At 41.0% G+C, this 19,822-nt stretch overlaps 1 protein-coding gene across 5 annotated transcripts in view; it reads right to left on the reverse strand.

Annotated features, from left to right (window-relative positions):
* The window catches only part of MFAP5 (microfibril associated protein 5), a 64,770-nt gene extending 45,684 nt beyond the window's left edge, over positions 1-19,086 (reverse strand). The window contains exons 1-4 of one of the 5 annotated variants that reach the window (XM_058166808.1): positions 19,039-19,086; positions 18,688-18,750; positions 13,158-13,196; positions 2,312-2,350 (exon numbers count right to left, since the gene is read on the reverse strand). In XM_058166808.1, coding sequence (XP_058022791.1) covers positions 2,312-2,350; positions 13,158-13,196; positions 18,688-18,750; positions 19,039-19,048 — 151 coding nt within the window. In that variant the 5' untranslated portion in view covers positions 19,049-19,086. The other 4 variants (XM_058166807.1, XM_058166810.1, XM_058166809.1 and 1 more) reach the window with 4 other exon arrangements.
* Between the last annotated feature and the right edge of the window lie 736 nt (positions 19,087-19,822).

Raw genomic sequence — 19,822 nt, forward strand, 5'->3', positions numbered from 1 at the left:
CCTTTTAATCATTTCCTGAGCATGCAACCACATATGTCTCAATGTCTACCCTCAGCTGAGGCAGTGCAAGGGCAGCTTAAGGTGCTACACACTGGAAATGATATTTTGTGCGTAGAGTGTCACTTTGGTGCTGACAATTTAAGGGGCATGCATAAGAGCACAAAAGTGCCTACCGTTCCTGTCCTATTGTTCCCTTCATCATATCAAATTGATATAGTTGATGCATATTTTTATACATATATGTATATTTTCTTCAAAAGATGTTGTTTTATCTATGACAATTGTTTGTGTATACTGTTGTGACAAAAAGAAATAAAAAAAAATTTGTGGCTTCACTTGGTTCTGCTGAATTCCCATGGGACAACCTCTTCAATCTGATTCTCAGGCCTCTTTTGGATGTAGGGGAGAGCAGGCACTTCTATATTCTTTTTTATATAGATTAGTCAACTGGTTAACCTGTAGATTTTGGAATTGACCCTGTGTGTGCTGCATGTGCCGGGCTTAACAAATGTAGAATTAAAAGTATTCAGTTTTGTGGTCCTATAGTAGTGATGATGAGCCTATAACAAACATGTCAAAGATGTCAAACAAACATGTCAAATAAACCATGCCACAACATTTTGGGTGACATACCAGTGTTCACTAACACCAACCACAACTATTTTTAAAAGCATGTCCCATTCTTATGTGATTTTCTGAGGCTTTAGAGACTTCAAGAGAATGGATGGGCTCTGGAGCAGTCTTGAGAGCCTCCAAAACTACGCAAGAATGGGCATGCTTTTGCCTTGTTTCCAGAGGCTGTAGAGGTGACAGAAGAACATTCTCTGAAGCCACTTCAATAAAGATCTCAGGCCACCAATAGCAGTCTAGGATAGGCCACAGAGGCCTGTCATCAGAAATGGACATGGTCTGAAGATAAGCAGTACATGGCAGATCCTTGAGAGCACTGGACTGCGGACAATTATACCATTCTCCAAGAATCACTTCCCTTGGGAACAGTATGAGGTGGTCTTTTTTTGAGGGGGGCGGGTTTTCAGCTGTGACACTAGTGCTGAAATTGAGGCTTGAGCCCCCTCTTTAGGCACAGCTTCAGCACTGCCAAGTACCATTTTTCAAGGTGGCCTAGATGGAGGTGAAGGGAGATGGAGAATTGTTTCTCTTTTGTTCGAGGGAACTGGGTGACACACTAGCAGAGTCAAGTTGGAATTTTCTGAATTTTTGAAATGCTGAGCCCAAAAGTTTCACTATCACATTCCTATAGCCTGCCTTCTTAGGGAAGCCTCATCCCAATTCCTCAGACCTGACCTGATGTTTTCAGGGTTAGAGCTCCTGCTAAGATCTTCATAATTAATCCCCCTTTCTCAAACTTTAGCTCTTCAGCAGCTACATAGTGGCTACAATTTGGATGGCAACTAGCTGGCAGCAAGAAATACTCAGACCTTAAAGTTGTTTCTGTGGTAAAAAAAATGCAATAGATGGAGTAACCAGAGTGTTGTCCATTGGGCAGAGCTGGAATTTCAGCTGAGGGAACTATCAATCACAGTTATTAGAAAGTTGCATGCTATGGGCAGAACAGTATAGCAATGCAGGTGTGTGAGGTGACCATTCACTGCACCATAAGTCATCTCTCTGAGCTTGTCAGGGAATCTGTTATTAGGACAACTGGTGGCTGGCAGGCACAATGGGGGTGGGGGTATGGGTGGGATTAATGATGAAGCAGTACAAAGGATTGCTCAACCCTTCTGCACATGTGTCATCTGTAACAGGCAGCCCCAGAAAGGATAGTTTGTCCATATTTTAAAATAGTGCAACAAATAAGAGGCATCTGGGAAGTGGGCAGTTGTGTTGTACACTGGGAGCATCACACTGAGTAACCTCTCTTCACAAACTGTTAACTATTTTTAACCTGGTTATAGGTAAGATTTTTTTAAAAGTATCCTGATGAACAAGTGACAGACCTAGGAAAGAGATTAGTCAGAGTTGTGCTATTTGATGTACCACATTGCCTCTCCAGCACTTCTCATTTGTAACTTGAGCTGATGATTCTGTGGGCGCATTGAATTATGAGTGTGGGCACGCACACACCTGAACCCCCCCCTACACTCCCCCCACTTTTGGCACGCAATGGTAAAAAGGTTAGCCATCACTGGTATAGGATCTCCTGCTTGTGCAGGGAGATGGACTTGAAGATTTTCAAGGTCCCTTCCAAATCTGTTATTCTGTGATTCTGTTAAACTGCACTCTTTGAAATGTAGTATATGAGTCAGCCCTGATGCTTACCATAGATGTAGAAAAAGTAGAAAGAACTCACCTAAATCATTTTCTGGATCTGTGGGTGATTCCAGAGGCCCTGAAACAAGAGGCAATGGGCTTGGAGTCATCTGTTGCACAATATGCAATAATGCAGCAACTACAGCAATACACATCAGATGTGTTGATGAAATCTTATTCCCATTCTCATTTTACTGTCCTTAGGAAAGCTCTACTTTTTTTATTCTGAAATACATCTAGAATAGTCATGCTTTTGTAATGCAAGTGATTCCTGGTCTGACTGAGAAAAATAGAATAAATAAAGACAGCAGGAAAGGAAGGAATGAAAAGAAAAAAAAGAGTGGAGCAACCTATGATATAAGTAATGTAAAGATTTGTATTGCAAATATGCCTGGGGCAGGCTGTTGAAAAAATGAGTCACCTTCTCCCAGTTTGACAACAACGCTTCTCTAACTAAATGTCTTCTAAAGTATCCCTGCTTTTTAGCTTGTCCATACCATAAGAAAGCATGCCATCCCAATGTTTTATAGATGGCATTTAGATCCTAAAAAACTGTCATGTATGTATCCAAATGTGAAAGCAAAATGTTGGAGATGTGATTGTGAGGATGCTACCTATTATCATATATGGTGGACTTGCAAAAAAGTTAAAGCCTTTTGGATTAAAATATGGTGGATTATGCAGAACATTTTGAAAAAGAAGATCAAGTTTGTTCCACAGTTCTTTTTATTAGGAATAATCTCAGATTGCACTGTTATAGAGACAAAACTGATTCTGAATTTAATAACTGCTGCAAGATTATTGATTGCACAATATTGGAAGAAAGAAGACTTACCTACAATTGGAGAATGGATTAGTAAAGTATCAAATTTAGCAGAAATGGCAAAAATTTCTGCCTACTTGAAAGACTGTACACAAGAAAAATATATTTTGGAATGGAGGAAGTGGATTGATTATATTCAAAATAAGTATCAGATTAAAAAATATCAATTAGTTTTTGAGTGAAGTTAGGAATTATTATGTATTAGTTTAAGAAAGAAGGGAATTGATAGTGTGATGGTGTGAAATGGAATATGTTTTATGTCAATACCCTGTATTCTGTTCTGGGAAGTCTCGGGGGGGGGGGAGGAGGCGGGGAAGGGGAAGGCTATAAATTGATTGGTTGCCATTGTACAGGAATAATGGTAGAATTAAACAAGTTGGAATGGTGTAATGTCGGGACTGCTCGGCAAACACTCCCGAAGGGAAAGGGTAAGGAAAGAGGAGTAAAGAAGGAAGAAAGTAGGTAGGTAGGTGGGTAGGGAGGAAAGAAGGGAGGGAGAAGAAAGGATAGGAGGAGGAGAAGAAGGAGAAGATAGAGGGTTAGAAAGGATGGTAGTGAGAAGTGGGAAAGAGGAGGGGAAGTAGGAAAGCGAGGAGAAGGTGGTGGGGGAAGTTTAAGAAGGATGAGAAGGGAAGAAAGGATTAAAGGGGGGAGTGGCAGTCGAGCAGCCCTGATTGAGTATAATTTGAGTATAGGACTGATTGTTGGATAAGTGATTGTATTGTACACTGGTCAAATTGTGGGAATTATTATGGAAAAATTAAAAAAAAAATTTGCAAAAAAAAAAAAAAAAGAAAGCCTGCCATCCCAACAATAAATCATGCCCTTCCAAGGTCAATATTCTATTATTCCTTAAAGTTATCCATTCTTTAATCCACATCAAATTTGCTGCTTGATAGTACAATTTCCAGTTAGGTAGCCCAAAGCCACCTCTCATTCTCGCATCTTGTAGTAATTTTAATTTTATCCTCGCTTTTTTTCCTTGCCAAATATATTTCAACATCATTTTATTCAGTTCCCCAAAATATCCTCTCCCCAGTTTAATTGGAATTGTCTGGAACAAATACAGAATTCTAGGCAATATATTCATCCAAAATCGCCTATTTTGTCTATCAGGCAGGTTATAGATTCTAATGGATCCTCAATAATAAAAACCAAATCATCAGCAAAGGCTTCAAGTTTATATTCTTCTTTTTGAATTTTCATGCCTTTTATCTCTCTTTCCTCTCTAACATTTCTGTTCAATACAACACAATGTCAACACAAACAGCAGGGGTGACAGTGGGCAACCTTGTCTTGTGCCTTTTTCAATTTGAATTGCTTCAGTCAACTGACCATTTATCATGATCTTAGCAGATTGTTTATGGTATATAGTTTCTATTGCTTTAATAAACATTTCACCAAAACCCATTTGCTCCAATTGTAGAAGAATAAAATGCCAATTAACGTTGTCAAAAGCTTTTTGTGCATCCAAGAAAATCAACGCCATCTGCTTTTCGGGGTGGGCATCATACTATTCTAAAGTATCCAATATTATTCTCGTATTGTTTTTAATATGTCTTTTAGGCAGAAATCCATTTTGGTCAGGAGGTATAAACTCATTCAAATATCGTTTAAGTCTTTCTGCCAATATTAAAGCAAAAATTTTATAATCCAAGTCTAACAGGGATATTGGTCTGTAATTTTTAATATGTTTTAAGTCGATCTCTTTTGGGATAAGTGTAATAAAAGCCTCTGTCCAGGTCTCAGGTATTTCCCCTTTTTGGATCACTTCATTCATAACCTCTAGTAGCGGAAGACCCAATTGTTCTTGAAAAGTCACATAAAATTCAACTGGCAATCCGTCTGGGCCTGGTGCTTTTTCCCTTTTCTATTGAATTGTTGAATGAAAAGGGTGAGTTAAACACTAGGGGTGAGTTAAAAACTAAGCTAGAATTAGAAATAGAAGGTATAAAAATGAATTGGTTTTCTTATTTACAAATACAATCCAGATATGTAAAAGATTTTAAAACAGAAGGCTTTTATAACAATATAATGAGTTTTGATAAGATTTTAACAGGTACAGATGATAACTTGATTAGGAAACTGTATGGATACTTATTAGAGGTTAATCTGGAGGAAGAACAAGTAAAAGGGGCCGGTTTAACTCTGCCTGGTAAGGCCTGTTATTAAGAACACAAAGCCTGCAATTACTGCAGGTTCGAGCCCGGCCCAAGGTTGACTCAGCCTTCCATCCTTTATAAGGTAGGTAAAATGAGGACCCAGATTGTTGGGGGGGCAATAAGTTGACTTTGTAAATATATACAAATAGAATGAGACTATTGCCCTATACATTGTAAGCCGCCCTGAGTCTTCGGAGAAGGGCGGGGTATAAATGTAAACAAAAAAAAAAAAAAAAAAAAGAGACAATGATTGTTTGGGGGAAGAATTTTGGTTTGGGATAGACTTAGAGGCATGGCAGAAACTTTGGATGTATAATTATAAAATGACAATGTCTACAGCATACAAAGAGAACTTATATAAGATGTTTTACACGTGGCATCTATCCCCGACAAGAATTGCTAGAACGTCTAAGGACAAATCCGAAAAATGTTGGAAGTGTCATCAGATACCTGGATCATATTACCACATGTGGTGGACATGTGTCGAAGCGAAAAGATATTGGACTAAAATACACACATGGTTGGAGAAAATGGTCAAAAAACATATTGACTGTAAACCTGAAGTGTTTTTGCTGGGAATTTTACCTGAAATATATATTAGAGATGTTAAATATTTGATTGTGAATATTATTACAGCAGCCAGGATTATGTTTGCTAAAAATTGGAAAAATGAGAAATTACCCTTGCAAGACGAAATTATTAGGAAGATGATGGAATGTGCAGAGATGAGTAAATTGACATTTGAAATTAGAGATTAAGAAGATAAGCAATATTGACTTCCGGTGGCACCTTAGGCATTGAAGATGATCCTTCAGGATCGCCAGCCCCGTGATCGCATTAAAGCCGCCTAAGCAGCGAAAATCAGCTGTCAGACGGCTTGAAAACCTTTCCCTTGGGAGAAGAAGGAAAGGCGAGCAGTCGGGTGAAGGTAGAACTCCCCAAAAGCCCCAGGAGCAATTCTAGGGGCTTGAAGGGTGAGAGCTCCTTGGAAAGCCCGACAGAGCTCTGGATCTGGGACGCTTCTGCTTTTAAGCAGAACAAAACGTCACGACCCACCTCTGCAATCAACATGAAACTTCAATCTGACTTCAAAGCAGGCAGAGCAAAGACAGGAGTGCTGGCAATTACAAGTACTAAACCTTAACTCTGCATTTATATTGTTCCCTGTTGAAACAATTTAAGAAGAAAAGAGTAAAGGAAATGGCGCCTGTGCTTTAAGAGGGCGTGAAAGCGAAAGTGAAGAAAGTTTTTTATTAATGTTGTTAGCGCCCTTAGCACTGTTTAAGGCTGTTGGAAAGCTGTATTCTATATCTACGCGAAGAGACTTAAAAGTGAAAAATGAAAGGATTATAGAATCTAAAGACTTAAGGAGAATTGGACTTATTGAATTTATTGCTGCAAGGTATAAACTTAAAGCAAGAAATGGCCCCTAAGCAAATTAAACCTGGTGTTCTCAAAAGCGCTGGAGGTTTGCCAGCTCAAGCACACAAGCCACAACTTCTGGCTGATTCACAAGTACTGAATTTGGAAGTTTTACAAGAATCTTTGAAGGAATTTTTAAAGGAATCCTTAAAGGAAGCTTTAGAGTTGCAAACTGTTGGTATGGAGGGAAAATTTAGGCAAATTGTAGAAGAGATTTTGGAAATTAAAGATGTTGAAGCTCAAAACAAGGATATAAGAGACAACATGGTGTTAGCATTTCAAATTTTGGCAAAAAATATAATTCAGCTGGATGAAAGGGTGGAAGAAATTAATCAATCTAATTTGAAGTTGGAAAATAAAATGGAGGAGATACAGACTAAGCTGGAGAAGGCAGATGAAGAAGTTGTCTTATTACAATATAGATTGATGGAATTTGCCTTGAGAGTGAGACGATTGAAAGAAAATAATCGAGAGAACTTAAAAGAGATCCTTGTAGAGGCTTTTGCACAGATGATTGTAGAGCAACCAGCAGATCTTGTAATTCAAACTGATAAAATTTATCGAGTTAACTCTTAGGTTGCCAGAGACACTTGCCAAGAGATGTTGTGATTTACTTCACAACTAGGAGGATCAGAAATGAAATTTTACAAGAATCCTATAAAAATAAAATTCAAATAGAAGGACAAGAGGTATTAGTGTTGAAAGAAATTCCTCCTAAGATATTAAGAAACAGAGAGGAGTTTGCCTTTTTGGTGGATGAACTTAAAAATCGACAGATACCGTTTAGATGGGATGTTCCAGCTGGACTAATAGTGACTTATACAGGAAAAAGATATCATCTTAACACAATCTGGAAGGCAAGAGATTTTTATACCGATGTATTAAAGGCTGGGAATCTACCATCGCCAGAAGCCAGGCGGAGAAGAGAAGGGGAGATGCCAAGAAAGTGGCAGAAGGAAGGAAAGCAGTCACAAGATCAAGTAGGGGCTGTAATTATTGAAGAAGATTCACTGCAACTTCTAGATACTTTCCAAAGCCAAGAACCACTGGAAAAAACAGGAGATGTAAAGGAGCAAAGAATGACTCGAGCAGCCATTAAACGTAAAGAACAAGAAGTAAAGATGCAACAATCACAAGTGATAATGCGAGAAATTAATAAAGTAGAAGCTGTGGGTGGGTGGGGGGTTAAGCCAAAGAGGAAGAAATGGTAATTAGATTCTCAATTTGGAATGTTAACGGCTTAAACTCACCACAGAAGAGAATGAAGATATTTTATTATTTGTAATTCAAGAATTCCTTTCATGGATTACTGCCTTGTCATGGTGAAGGGGCTTGCATAGCTCAATGAAGCTATGAGCTATGCCGTGCAGGGACACCCAAGATGGACAGGTCATAGCATAGAGTTCTTACAAAACGTAATCCACCGGAGAAGGAAATGGCAACCCACTCCAGTAACTTTGCCATGAAAACCCCATGGACAGTGCAAAAAGCAAAAAAGATATGACCCCGGAAGATGAGCCCCTCAGGTCGGAAGGTGTCCAATATGGTACTGGGGAAGAGCGGAGGGGTAGTACTAGTAGCGCCAGAAAGAATGAAGCGAATGGGCCAAAGCCGAAAGGACGCTCAGCTATGGATGTATCTGGTGTGAAAGGAAAGTCCGATGCTGTAAAAAAATTTTCTACATAGGAACCTGGAATGTAAGATCCAATAATCAAGGCAAGCCGGATGTGGTCAAACAAGAGATGACAAGACTGAACATAGACATCTTAGGAATCAGCAAACTAAAGTGGACAGGAATGGACAAATTTAATTCAGATGACTATCAAGTATACTACTGTGGGCAAGAATCCCTCAGAAGAAATGGAGTAGCCTTCATAATCAATAAAAAAGTAGGAAAAGCAATACTGGGATACAATCCCCAAAATGACAGAATGATCTCAGTCCAAATCCAAGGCAAACCATTCAATATCACAGTAGTTCAAGTCTATGCCCCAACCACTGGTGCTGAAGAAGATGAAATTGACCGGTTCTATGAAGCCCTACAGCACCTGATAGAATTAACACCAAAAAATGATATCCTTATCATCATGGGAGATTGGAATGCTAAAGTAGGAAGCCAAAAGATAACTGGAATAACAGGCAAGTATGGCCTTGGAGTGCAAAATGAAGCAGGGCACAGGCTGATAGAATTCTGTCAAGATAATACGATGGTCATAGCAAACACTCTTTTCCAACAACCCAAGAGACAACTCTACACATGGACATCACCAGATGGTCAACGCAGAAATCAGATTGACTATGTGCTCTGCAGCCAAAGATGGAGAAGCCCTATACAGTAAAAACAAGACCAGGAGCTGACTGTGGCTCAGATCATGAGCTTCTTCTTGCAAAATTTAGGCTTAAACTAAAGAAAGTAGGAAAAAGCACCAGGCCACTCAGGTATGAACTAAATCATATCCCTGATGAATATACAGTAGAGGAGACAAATAGATTTAAAGAATTAGATCTGATAGATAGAGTGCCTGAAGAACTATGGACGGAGATTCACAACATTGTACAAGAGGTAGCAACTAAAACCATTCCAAAAAAAAGAAATGCAAGAAAGCAAAATGGCTGTCTGAGGAAGCTCTGCAAATAGCTGAGGAAAGAAGGGAAGCGAAAGGCAAGAGAGAAAGAGAAAGATACACCCAGTTGAATGCAGAATTCCAGAGAATAGCTACAAGAGATAAGAATGCATTCTTAAATGAACAGTGCAAAGAAATAGAAGAAAGCAATAGAATAGGGAGGACCAGAGATCTATTCAAGAAAATTGGAGATATGAAGGGAATGTTTCATGCAAAGATGGGCATGATAAAGGACCAAAATGGCAGGGACCTAATAGACGCAGAAGAGATTGAGAAGAGGTGGCAAAATTACACAGAAGAACTATACAAGAATGAGCTTAACATCCCTGATAACCACGATGGGGTGGTCACTAACCTTGAGCCAGACATCCTAGAATGTGAAGTCAATTGAGCTTTAGGAAATCTGAGCAACAACAAAGCTAGTGGAGGAGACAGTATTCCAGCTGAACTATTCAAAATCTTAAAAAATGACGCAGTAAAAGTGATACACCCAATTTGCCAGCAAATTTGGAAAACTCAACAATGGCCACAGGATTGGAAAAGGTCAGTTTACATTCCAATTCCAAAGAAATGCAATGCCAAAGAATGTTCAAACTATTGCACCATTGCACTCATTTCACATGCTAGTAAGGTTATGCTTAAAATCCTACAAGCTAGGCTCCAGCAGTATGTGGATCGAGAACTACCAGAAGTACAGGCAGGATTTCATAGAGGCAGAGGAACTAGAGATCAAATTGCCAACATACGCTGGATCATGGAGAAAGCTAGGGAGTTCCAGAAAAACATCTACTTCTTCTTCATTGACTAATTGACTAAGTATGACAAATTGTGGCAAGTTCTTAAAGAGATGGGAGTACCAGACCATCTTATTTGTCTCTTGAGAAACTTATATGCGGGTCAAGAAGCAACAGTGAGAACTGGAAATGGAACCACTGATTGGTTCAAAATTGAGAAAGGAATCCGGCCAGGCTTGCATACTGTTGCCCTGCCTATTTAATTTATATGCAGAGCACATCATGAGAAAGGCGGGGTTAGATGAATCAAAAGTTGGAATTAAGATTGTCGGGAGAAATATCAACAACCTCAGATATGCAGATGATACCACTCTAATGGCAGAAAGCGAAGAGGAACTAAAGAGTCTCTTGATGCGGGTGAAGGAAGAGAGTGCAAAAGTTGGCTTGAAACTCAACATTAAGAAAACTAAAATAATGGCATCTGGCCCTCTCAATTCCTGGCAGATAGATGGTGAAGAAATGGAGGTAGTGACAGATTTTATTTTCCTGGGCTCCAAGATCACCGCAGATGGGGACTGCAGCCAAGAAATTAAAAGACGCTTGTTCCTGGGGAGGAAAGCTATGGCAAATCTAGACAGCATACTAAAAAGCAGAGACATTACCCTGCCAAAAAAAGTGTGTATAGTCAAGGCTATGGTTTTCCCAGTTGCAATGTATGGCTGTGAAGGTTGGACCATAAGAAAGGCTGAGCGCCAAAGAATTGAGGCCTTTGAACTCTGGTGCTGGAGAGACTCCTGTGAGTCCCTTGGACTGCAAGGCAAACAAACAAGTCAGTTCTAGAGGAGATCAACCCTGACTGCTCTTTAGAAGGTCAGATCCTGAAGATGAAACTGAAATACTTTGGCCACCTAATGAGAAAGAAGGACTCACTGGAGAAGAGCCTAATGCTGGGAAAGATTGGGGGCAAAAGAAGAAGGGTACGACAGAGAACGAGGTGGCTGGATGGAGTCACTGAAGCAGTAGGCATGAGTTTAAATGGACTTTACCATCCTTTACCAGAGGATGGTAAAGAACAGGAAGGCCTGGAGGAACGTTGTCCATGGGGTCGCAATGGGTCGGAAACGACTTCCCAACTAACAACAACAAATTCAAGAATGATGTGATTTGTTTGTAGGAAACATATATTAGAATATTAGATTAAAAACACGATTCTCTTTCCAGGTTATGAAAAGAGAGTTTAGAGAACTTGGATGTTAAATGGAAATTTGCTTAGATATGAAGAGATTGTAAAAGAATGTAAAAGACAAATGAAAGAATTTTCTGTTATGAATATACATAGGGGTACATCTAGGGAATTGGTTTGGGATGTAAGCAAAGCATATATGAGGGGAATTTTAATATAAATAAGTAATAAATATGGACTTAGACAGCAGAAGTGGATGGGAAGCTTGGGAAAAAATTTGGGCTAGAAATATTAAATTTATATAAGTATAAAAAGTATGGTAATAGAGAGTAAATTATTCACAAGAAAGATACATATTGGAATGGAGAAGATGGTTTGATTATATTCAAAAAGTATCAGATTAAGGAGTATCAAATAGTTTATGAATGAATAGAATGTAAGAATTCTATTAGTAATTTTTTTCATGTAAAAAGGGAGTTAAGGTTCTAGGGGAGCGTTGGGACCTTATGGATAGTTAGCTTAGTTCAGCTTATGTTTGTTAGATGTTATACCCTGTATTTTGCTCTGAGAAGTCGGGGGGGGGGATGGGTGAAGATGGGGGGGGGGAGGGGGGAGAGGGTGAGGGAAGGGTGGAGGGAGGAGGAGGGGAATTATTTGCAAAAAAAAATATTTTTGTAAAACTTTTTTAATAAAAAAAGAAGATAAGCAATATTATAAAATATGGGAGTTATTTTATTATTGGCTAGAAGGAAAGATATGTTAAAGACCCACACCAAATAAGAGATCTAGATGATATAAGATCATCTTATATCTTAAGGGGCGTGCATAAGAGCACAAATGTGCCTACCGTTCCTGTCCTATTGTTCCCTTTCGTTATAACAAATTAACATGGTTGTTGCATACTTTTGCTTATATATATATTTTTCTTTTATAGTGTGTTGATTTTCTTATGTTGACGTTTGTATATACTGTTGTGACAAAATGAAATTAAAAAAAAGATAGATGTATGAAAGATAGATTATCTTGAGATTGCACAAGAACGTATGTAAACACCCCATCAACACATTGTAATTGATTTGATGAGATTTCTATTTTTATTCTTTGTTAAAAAATAAAAAACTTTAAAAAAAATGAGTCACCTTAACCACAATTTGTGAATAACAATTTAGAAAAATTAAAAAGAGAACAAAGTTTTTAATCATTTGAATCATTAAGCTACATGGTGCAGTTACAAGAGGATAAAGTGGATTAAGAAATGAATTATGAAACCTAGAGAGAAAAAAGGAGATCATCCTCCAGCTAAACCTGATTGAAATCAGAAATTTAGTAGCAATTTTCAGCCAAAAAGTCCATTGATAGGGAAAGGCTTTCATCTTTAACAGTTTGACCAATTTCAGTTCAGACCTTCAATTGTATGAATTGTAGGAAACAGAGCAGATAGTACAAGAGAATATAGAATATAGAGTAGCTGCCCCTATTTTCAACTCACAGCTCTAAACAAATCTATGGATTTACATTGAAGCCAAACCCATAATTCTTCAGAATGAAGGATTCAGTGATTTGAATCACTTTTTAAAAACATGTTTGTTTGTTTGTTTGTTTGTTTGTGTGTCTTTGAGGCAGTCTTGATTCCTGGTGATTGCCTAGATTAGTGCCTGAAGTTTCCTTGGCAAGGTTTTTCAGAAATGGCCTCCTTCCTGGGGCTGGGAGAAAGTGACTGACCTAAGATCTCCCAGCTGGATTTGTGCCTACAGCAGGACTAGAATTCCTAGTCTCTGGATTTCTAGCTTGATGCCTTAGCCACTATATCAAAGTATCTACATTATATCAAAGAGGTTAATATTATGTATGAAATTAGGTCAGAATTTCCATACAGTCACACATCAACTTAATCAACTTCAACTTCAACATCAACTTACAAAACCAATCAAAATGTACCTGCTGTTGTTTGAGCAACAACTCCCAGCAAAAGCCACTCTAAATAGAAAGAAAAAAAGTTATTTATTATTTATATATTATTTGTATACATGAATATAAAATAATTGTTACAAAAAAGCCATGGTTTCTTCCTCCTACTTTTTGGGTTATGGAACTATGTTTTCAGGCTGCTAAAGAAGTATTATCTTAGCCATTGTAATCGCATTATTGGTTTTCATTTTGTATAGTTTAACTTTCATGGTAAACTGAGGATTTGGATCAGGGAGCTGCAAGGAACATCATCTTGCCCTGCGAGATTCCCCTTTCTCGCAGGCTTGGCCCTCCTCACTATCGAGGGCCCACCTTGAGGACGGGTTTTGGAACCCCGAGAGCTGGCATGCTAAATCTAGGAGGCTTAGGGGATTTTTAATTAATTGTTTTAACTGTTTTTTAAGTGGGAGTTTTAATGGAAATTTTAAGGGGGGGAGGGAAACCGACGGGTTTGGGTTGGGGGTGGGTGGGAGGGTTAGGGCGGGTGATGGGGGTAGCCCGTCGGGAGGGAAACCAGTTCCAGCGCATGCTCGTGGCGACTATCAAATGGGTTCGGAGGTTATGGGGGGGGAGTGTGTTCCTTTGTGTGAGGGTGAGTCCATCTGCACGGTAAGTGGGAGGGGCAGATATGGCGGAAGGGGGGGATCGCATCGGTTTAGGGGGTCACGCGTTCGATGTATACAGGCGATCGCGTGCCCCGATCCCCCTGACTTCTCCCGTTCCCCGGAAGGTCAAGACCCTCAGAGCCTGGGCCTTCGTCTGATGTTATGCAACGCACGGTCCGTGGCCAATAAGGCCCCCCTAATACATGATTCAGGGGGGTGCCGCAGATATTATAGGCGTTACGGAGACCTGGTTGGGCACTGAAGGGGGCGTGCCCCTGGTTGAGATGTGCCCACCGGGTTTCCGTGCATTCCATCAGCCGAGGGCCCAGGGTAGGGGTGGGGGGGTGGCGGTTGTTATTAAAGAAAGTCTAGAGCCGAGGGAGACCACTGTACCTCAGATTGCCGGGTGTGAATCCCTCTTTGTGAGGTGGGGTCATAGATGTCAGATGGGCTTGCTGGTCGCGTACCTGGCTCCTTGCTGCGTGACAGCCGCCCTGCCCGAGCTCCTGGAGGTGCTTGCCGGGGTGGCAGTGGAGACCCCCAGACTTTTAGTCATGGGGGATTTTAACTTGCCATCTGCTGGGTCGTCATCGACAGTAGCTCGGGAGTTCATGGCCTCCATGACGGCCCTGGACCTGACTCAAGTAGTGGAGGGCCCTACTCACATCCGGGGAGGCACACTGGACCTGATTTTCATCTCTGGTCAGTGGTTGAAGGATCTGGACTTGGGAGATATAGTCACAGAGCCTTTGTCATGGTCAGATCACTCTCTCCTTTGCCTGGACTTTCTGACCGCTACCCAACACCGCAGGGAGACGGAACCATTACGTTGGTACCGTCCCAGGTGCCTGATGGACCCAGAGAGGTTCCGGACGGAGCTTGGGCCATTCCCTGAGGGTCTGGCTCACGGCACGGCAGAGGAACTAGCCGCAGCCTGGGAACGGGCTGCGGCTGGGGCTTTAGACCGTGTCGTGCCTCTGCGGCCTCTGACCTGGCGCAGATCCCAACCGGCTCCTTGGTTCTCCGAGGAGCTGAGGGGGATGAAACGCCGGAGAAGACGCCTAGAGAGTTCTTGGAGGTCCAGCCGCTCAGAGGCTGATCGGACACTAGTTAGATCCTATACTAGGACCTTCACCAGGGGGAGCGGGATGACCCGTTGCAGGGACGTGCTGAGGAGTTTAACGGTTATCTATACGATAAAATCGTTCAGCTTCGGGACGGTCTGGACCAAAATTGTGGCGATTCGGACGGAGCGTCTGAGGGCGGTCTTGGTGATATTATCTGGGATGAGTTTGACCCTGTGGCTCCCGAGGACATGGACAGGTTGCTGGGTAGATTGAATGCCACCACGTGTTTACTGGACCTGTGCCCCTCCTGGCTGGTGCTGGCCACTCAGGAGGTGACACGAGGCTGGCTCCAGGGGATTACGAGCGCTTCCTTGTTGGAGGGAGTCTTTCCGGCCGCCTTGAAAGAGGCGGTGGTGAGGCCCCTCCTCAAGAAGCCTTCCCTGGACCCGGCTGTTTTAGGTAATTATCGTCCGGTCTCCAACCCGCTCGCGAAGGTTGTAGAGAGTATGGTGGCATATCAGTTTCCCCTGCACCTGGAGGAAACTGTCTATCTAGACCCATTCCAGTCCGGCTTCCGGCCCGGTTACAGCACTGAGACGGCTTTGGTCGCATTGGTGGATGATCTCTGGAGGGCCAGGGATAGGGGTTGTTCCTCTGCCCTGGTCCTATTAGACCTCTCAGCGGCTTTCGATACCATCGACCATGGTATCCTGCTGCGCCAGTTGGAGGGATTGGGAGTGAGAGGCACCGTTTATCGGTGGTTCTCCTCCTATCTCTCCGACTGGTCGCAGACGGTGTTGGCAGGGGGGCAGAGGTCGACCCCGCGGCGCCTCACTTGTGGGGTGCCTCAGGGGTCGATTCTCTCGCCCCTTCTGTTCAACATCTATATGAAGCCGCTGGGTGAGATCATCAGTGGCTTCGGTGTGAGGTACCAGCTGTACGCTGATGACACCCAGCTGTACTTTTCCACACCGGGCCACCCCAATGAAGCTATTGAAGTGCTGTCCCGGTGTCTGGAAGCCGTACGGGTCTGGATGGGGAGAAACAGGCTCAAGCTCAATCCCTCCAAGACGGAGTGGCTGTGGATGCCGGCATCCCGGTACAGTCAGCTGAGTCCACGGCTGACTGTTGGGGGCGAGTCATTGGCCCCGATGGAGAGGGTGCGCAACTTGGGCGTTCTCCTGGATGAATGGCTGTCTTTTGAAGACCACCTGACGGCCGTCTCCAGGAGAGCTTTCCACCAGGTTCGCCTGGTGCGCCAGTTGCGCCCCTTTCTAGACCGGGATGCCTTGTGCACAGTCACTCATGCCCTTGTGACGTCTCGTCTGGATTACTGCAATGCTCTCTACATGGGGCTCCCCTTGAGGGGCATCCGGAGGCTTCAGTTAGTCCAGAATGCAGCTGCGCGGGTGATAGAGGGAGCCCCTCGTGGCTCCCGCGTGACACCTATCCTGCGCAGGCTGCACTGGCTACCTGTGGCCTTCCGGGTGCGCTTCAAGGTGTTGGTGAACATCTTCAAAGCGCTCCATGGCATAGGGCCGGGCTATCTACGGGACCGCCTGCTGCTACCGAATACCTCTCACCGACCCGTGCGCTCTCACAGAGAGGGACTCCTCAGGGTGCCGTCGGCGCGACAGTGTCGTCTGGCGACGCCCAGGGGAAGGGCCTTCTCTGTGGGGGCTCCCGCCCTCTGGAACGAACTCCCCCCAGGACTCCGTCAACTTCCGGACCTCCGAACCTTTCGCCGCGAGCTTAAAACTCACTTATTCATCTGCGCTGGACTGGGTTAGTTTTTAAATTTATGGGTTTTTAATGGGTTTTTAATTCTAAATTTTTAACCTTGGCCAATTTAATAAGTTTTTTAATTGTATTTTTAATCGTATTTATATTGTATTATCGTGTATTTTTATCTGGCTGTGAACCACCCTGAGTCCTTCGGGAGAAGGGCGGTATAAAAATTTAAATAATAAATAAAATAAATAAATCTATTCCAAAATACCTAGAAAATAACATAGTTAAAGCTAGATATGACATAGATAACTGGACTGGATCTTATAATTTATTTTTTCTTTACATTAAAATATCTGTGAACAGGAAGATGAGTTTGCTCATTTTATGAGGGGAAAAGCATAGTGGGAAGATGTGTTAGTTCTCTCTACTCTTTGCTACTTGCAAAAGAAGGAAAGTGGTCAAGGATCATGATCACAATATATAATGATGGGAAAAGACATAATTTTCTGGTTAATAAATGTTGATGGCCATGAGAGTAAATTTCTCTAATCAAAATTAGCATTACTGCAGAGTAAAATATCACAGCTAAATCTTCTCCCTATCTCAGTAATGGTTGCCAAATGTTAAAAGTCCCCATATCTATGTTGAATTCTGAAGAAAAAGCAAATTTTGAATTGTGCAACAATTTTGTATTAGGTAATTCAGCCCATAATATTCTAGTAGCTAAATTAATACTGAATAGAAGCAGAGGTGGGGTCAATTTGAAATGTTCATATTTGGCAGATAGAAGCAGGCTTGTAGCTTCTGGGGTGCTATAATTTCTTTGGACTATCTGCCGTTGTGCTTTTTTCCCAGCTCAAATGTCATCATCTACACTTTTAAAAATAAACATTTATTAAAAACACCAAAGAACTCTCAGCTCAAAAAAAAATATGGATTCAGCAAAGATACCCTGGAAACTATTACTCCTCAGAAAATACATTTGTTGGGCATGTGTAGGCACTACTTACCCTGTATAGGATAAAATTATAAAACAGAATTCTGTTTAAGAATTCAGGAATTGGCAAACAAAAACAACAGCTATATACTATTTTATATCAGTTTAATCATCCTATGTCCTCGCATGAATAATTGATGTTGTTACTGAGTGATAAATCTAAGCATTTTCTGTTTGAAATTTCCAGCCATCCCATAGAACAAGTCACAATGATTCCTTAGAAAAAATGTTCTTAAAATAAATATTATACTGAAAGCTCACATACAGTTAATTTAAAGTAGGTCTATGAATTTAATCATATTAATATCTGAGACCACACAGCATGAGTGAAGCAATAGAGGCAATAAAGAGAGGATTTACACATTATATTAAACCTTGGTTTATTTACCATGATTTCTTTAACAACCTACCATTGGAATAATAAGCTTGTTAATGCATTAAGCATGTTTTATAAACCACAATATCATGGCTCACATAAAGTACTAAGCCAACTTGAACAAGGCACATTATGACAAACTTAACTTGTGAACTCAGCCACAGTTATAATTTAAAGATACACGTTCAGGACCCCAATTTAGTGCCCACTAGATTATTTTTCCCTACAGAATCTGTTGGAAAAAGTTAATGTAAGATGCAAATAATAGAGTTTTTTTCTTGAAATCTGAATAACTGCTGACTGTTACATTTCAGTATGTAACAAAATAAATGGTAACTGATAATTCATTTGCACAATATACTGGGGTGTAAGGTGGCTTCTCTGATTTGGTATGAACACACACTATATAAACTCACAAGTTTATCTACGGAAGATTTGGGCTCTTGCAGGTAAGGCTCAGGCTGTGTAAACATTTTGCCTCCTTCACATTTTGTGCAGGGAAGTGGAGAGATCATACCATAGTCCACATGGATTTTCCAATCTTTTTCCTACCATAGAAACTACACTAAAGAGAAAAGGAAAGACAGCTGCTCCATAATCTGTTCTACAAATCCTGTCTCTGGAGATAGTACATTTTAAATATATATATATATATATACTATTGGCTAACACAAATTTAAGGTGGAACAGAAGAAAAGTACTTTATCAGTGTTACATTACTCACCAGATGGCAGGAGAACAATAGTTAGCAGGCACAGCAACATCTGAGTTCCACAGGCCACCATTTCTGCAAAGTGAGAAAGAAAGAAAATAAATGGAAGTTCCTTACGTACATCTTACATATCCTTCCCTTTCACTCACTGATGTACAACAGTAACTGAAGGTTCCTTAATCTCCCTTCTCAGCTGCTCAACTGTTCTATCTGAAAACCAAATAATCTGAGTTGAAGATAATACTACATTCCTTTCCATCCTTCTCTCCTATCCATTTATTTTCTGATTTTCGTTGTTAATTGCATCTGCATCATCTCCTACAAAAATCATCCTGTTTTTGGGACACAACCCTCTCCACTCACTGCTGTCCATGAACTCTGCTTCTTTTTACTGCAGATGTGTTTCTTTCCTCTTCAACTAATCCCCTATTTTGGCCAGAGTTCCTAAACACTCCCAAATGTTTTTATTTGGCTTGTCTTCAAAATTTAATTAAGAAAAGTTAGAAAGCTTCAATATCATCATCCCAATGGAATGAGAAGAAAGTGTGGTGGGAGGAATTTTTCCTACCATGATCTCATTCCAGAATTTATTGTAATTGCAAAGACTTCAGCACCTCCTAGTCCCACTGGATGAAAAATGGACAGGAATGGAGTCTCACTGTCTCCCTGACATGCATGTCCTGATTCACCCTGCTCTTGGAACAATGAAGAAGCATTTGTTTTTCTAGGAAAATTCTTTCCTATACAACATAACCCTTTCCTGAAAAAAATATACAAATAAACCATAACTGGTCTTAAGACAGGAGAAGTAGCAATGCCCAAGCAGTGGATCAGACAGACAAATAAAATGTTAACAATTTAAATCATAATTAACATTTTACTTTCCAGAGACTGAAAATTTCCATCTTAGGCACCAACATGTTTTTGGATCAGAGAATTATTCTTTCCATCTTGGTATTCACATTATTTGCTTGTTGTTGTTTTTTTTTAGAAAAAGTATATGCACTAGAATAGAATAGAATAGAATGGAATGGAATGGAATGGAATGGAATGGAAGGAACCTAGGACGTCTTCTAGTCCAGCCCCCTGCTCAAGCAGGAGAACCTATACCATTTTAGATAAGTGATTGTCTAGTATCTTCTTACAA

Source organism: Ahaetulla prasina, chromosome 2, assembly GCF_028640845.1.
Source record: "Ahaetulla prasina isolate Xishuangbanna chromosome 2, ASM2864084v1, whole genome shotgun sequence".
In the NCBI taxonomy this organism is placed as follows: domain Eukaryota; kingdom Metazoa; phylum Chordata; class Lepidosauria; order Squamata; family Colubridae; genus Ahaetulla; species Ahaetulla prasina.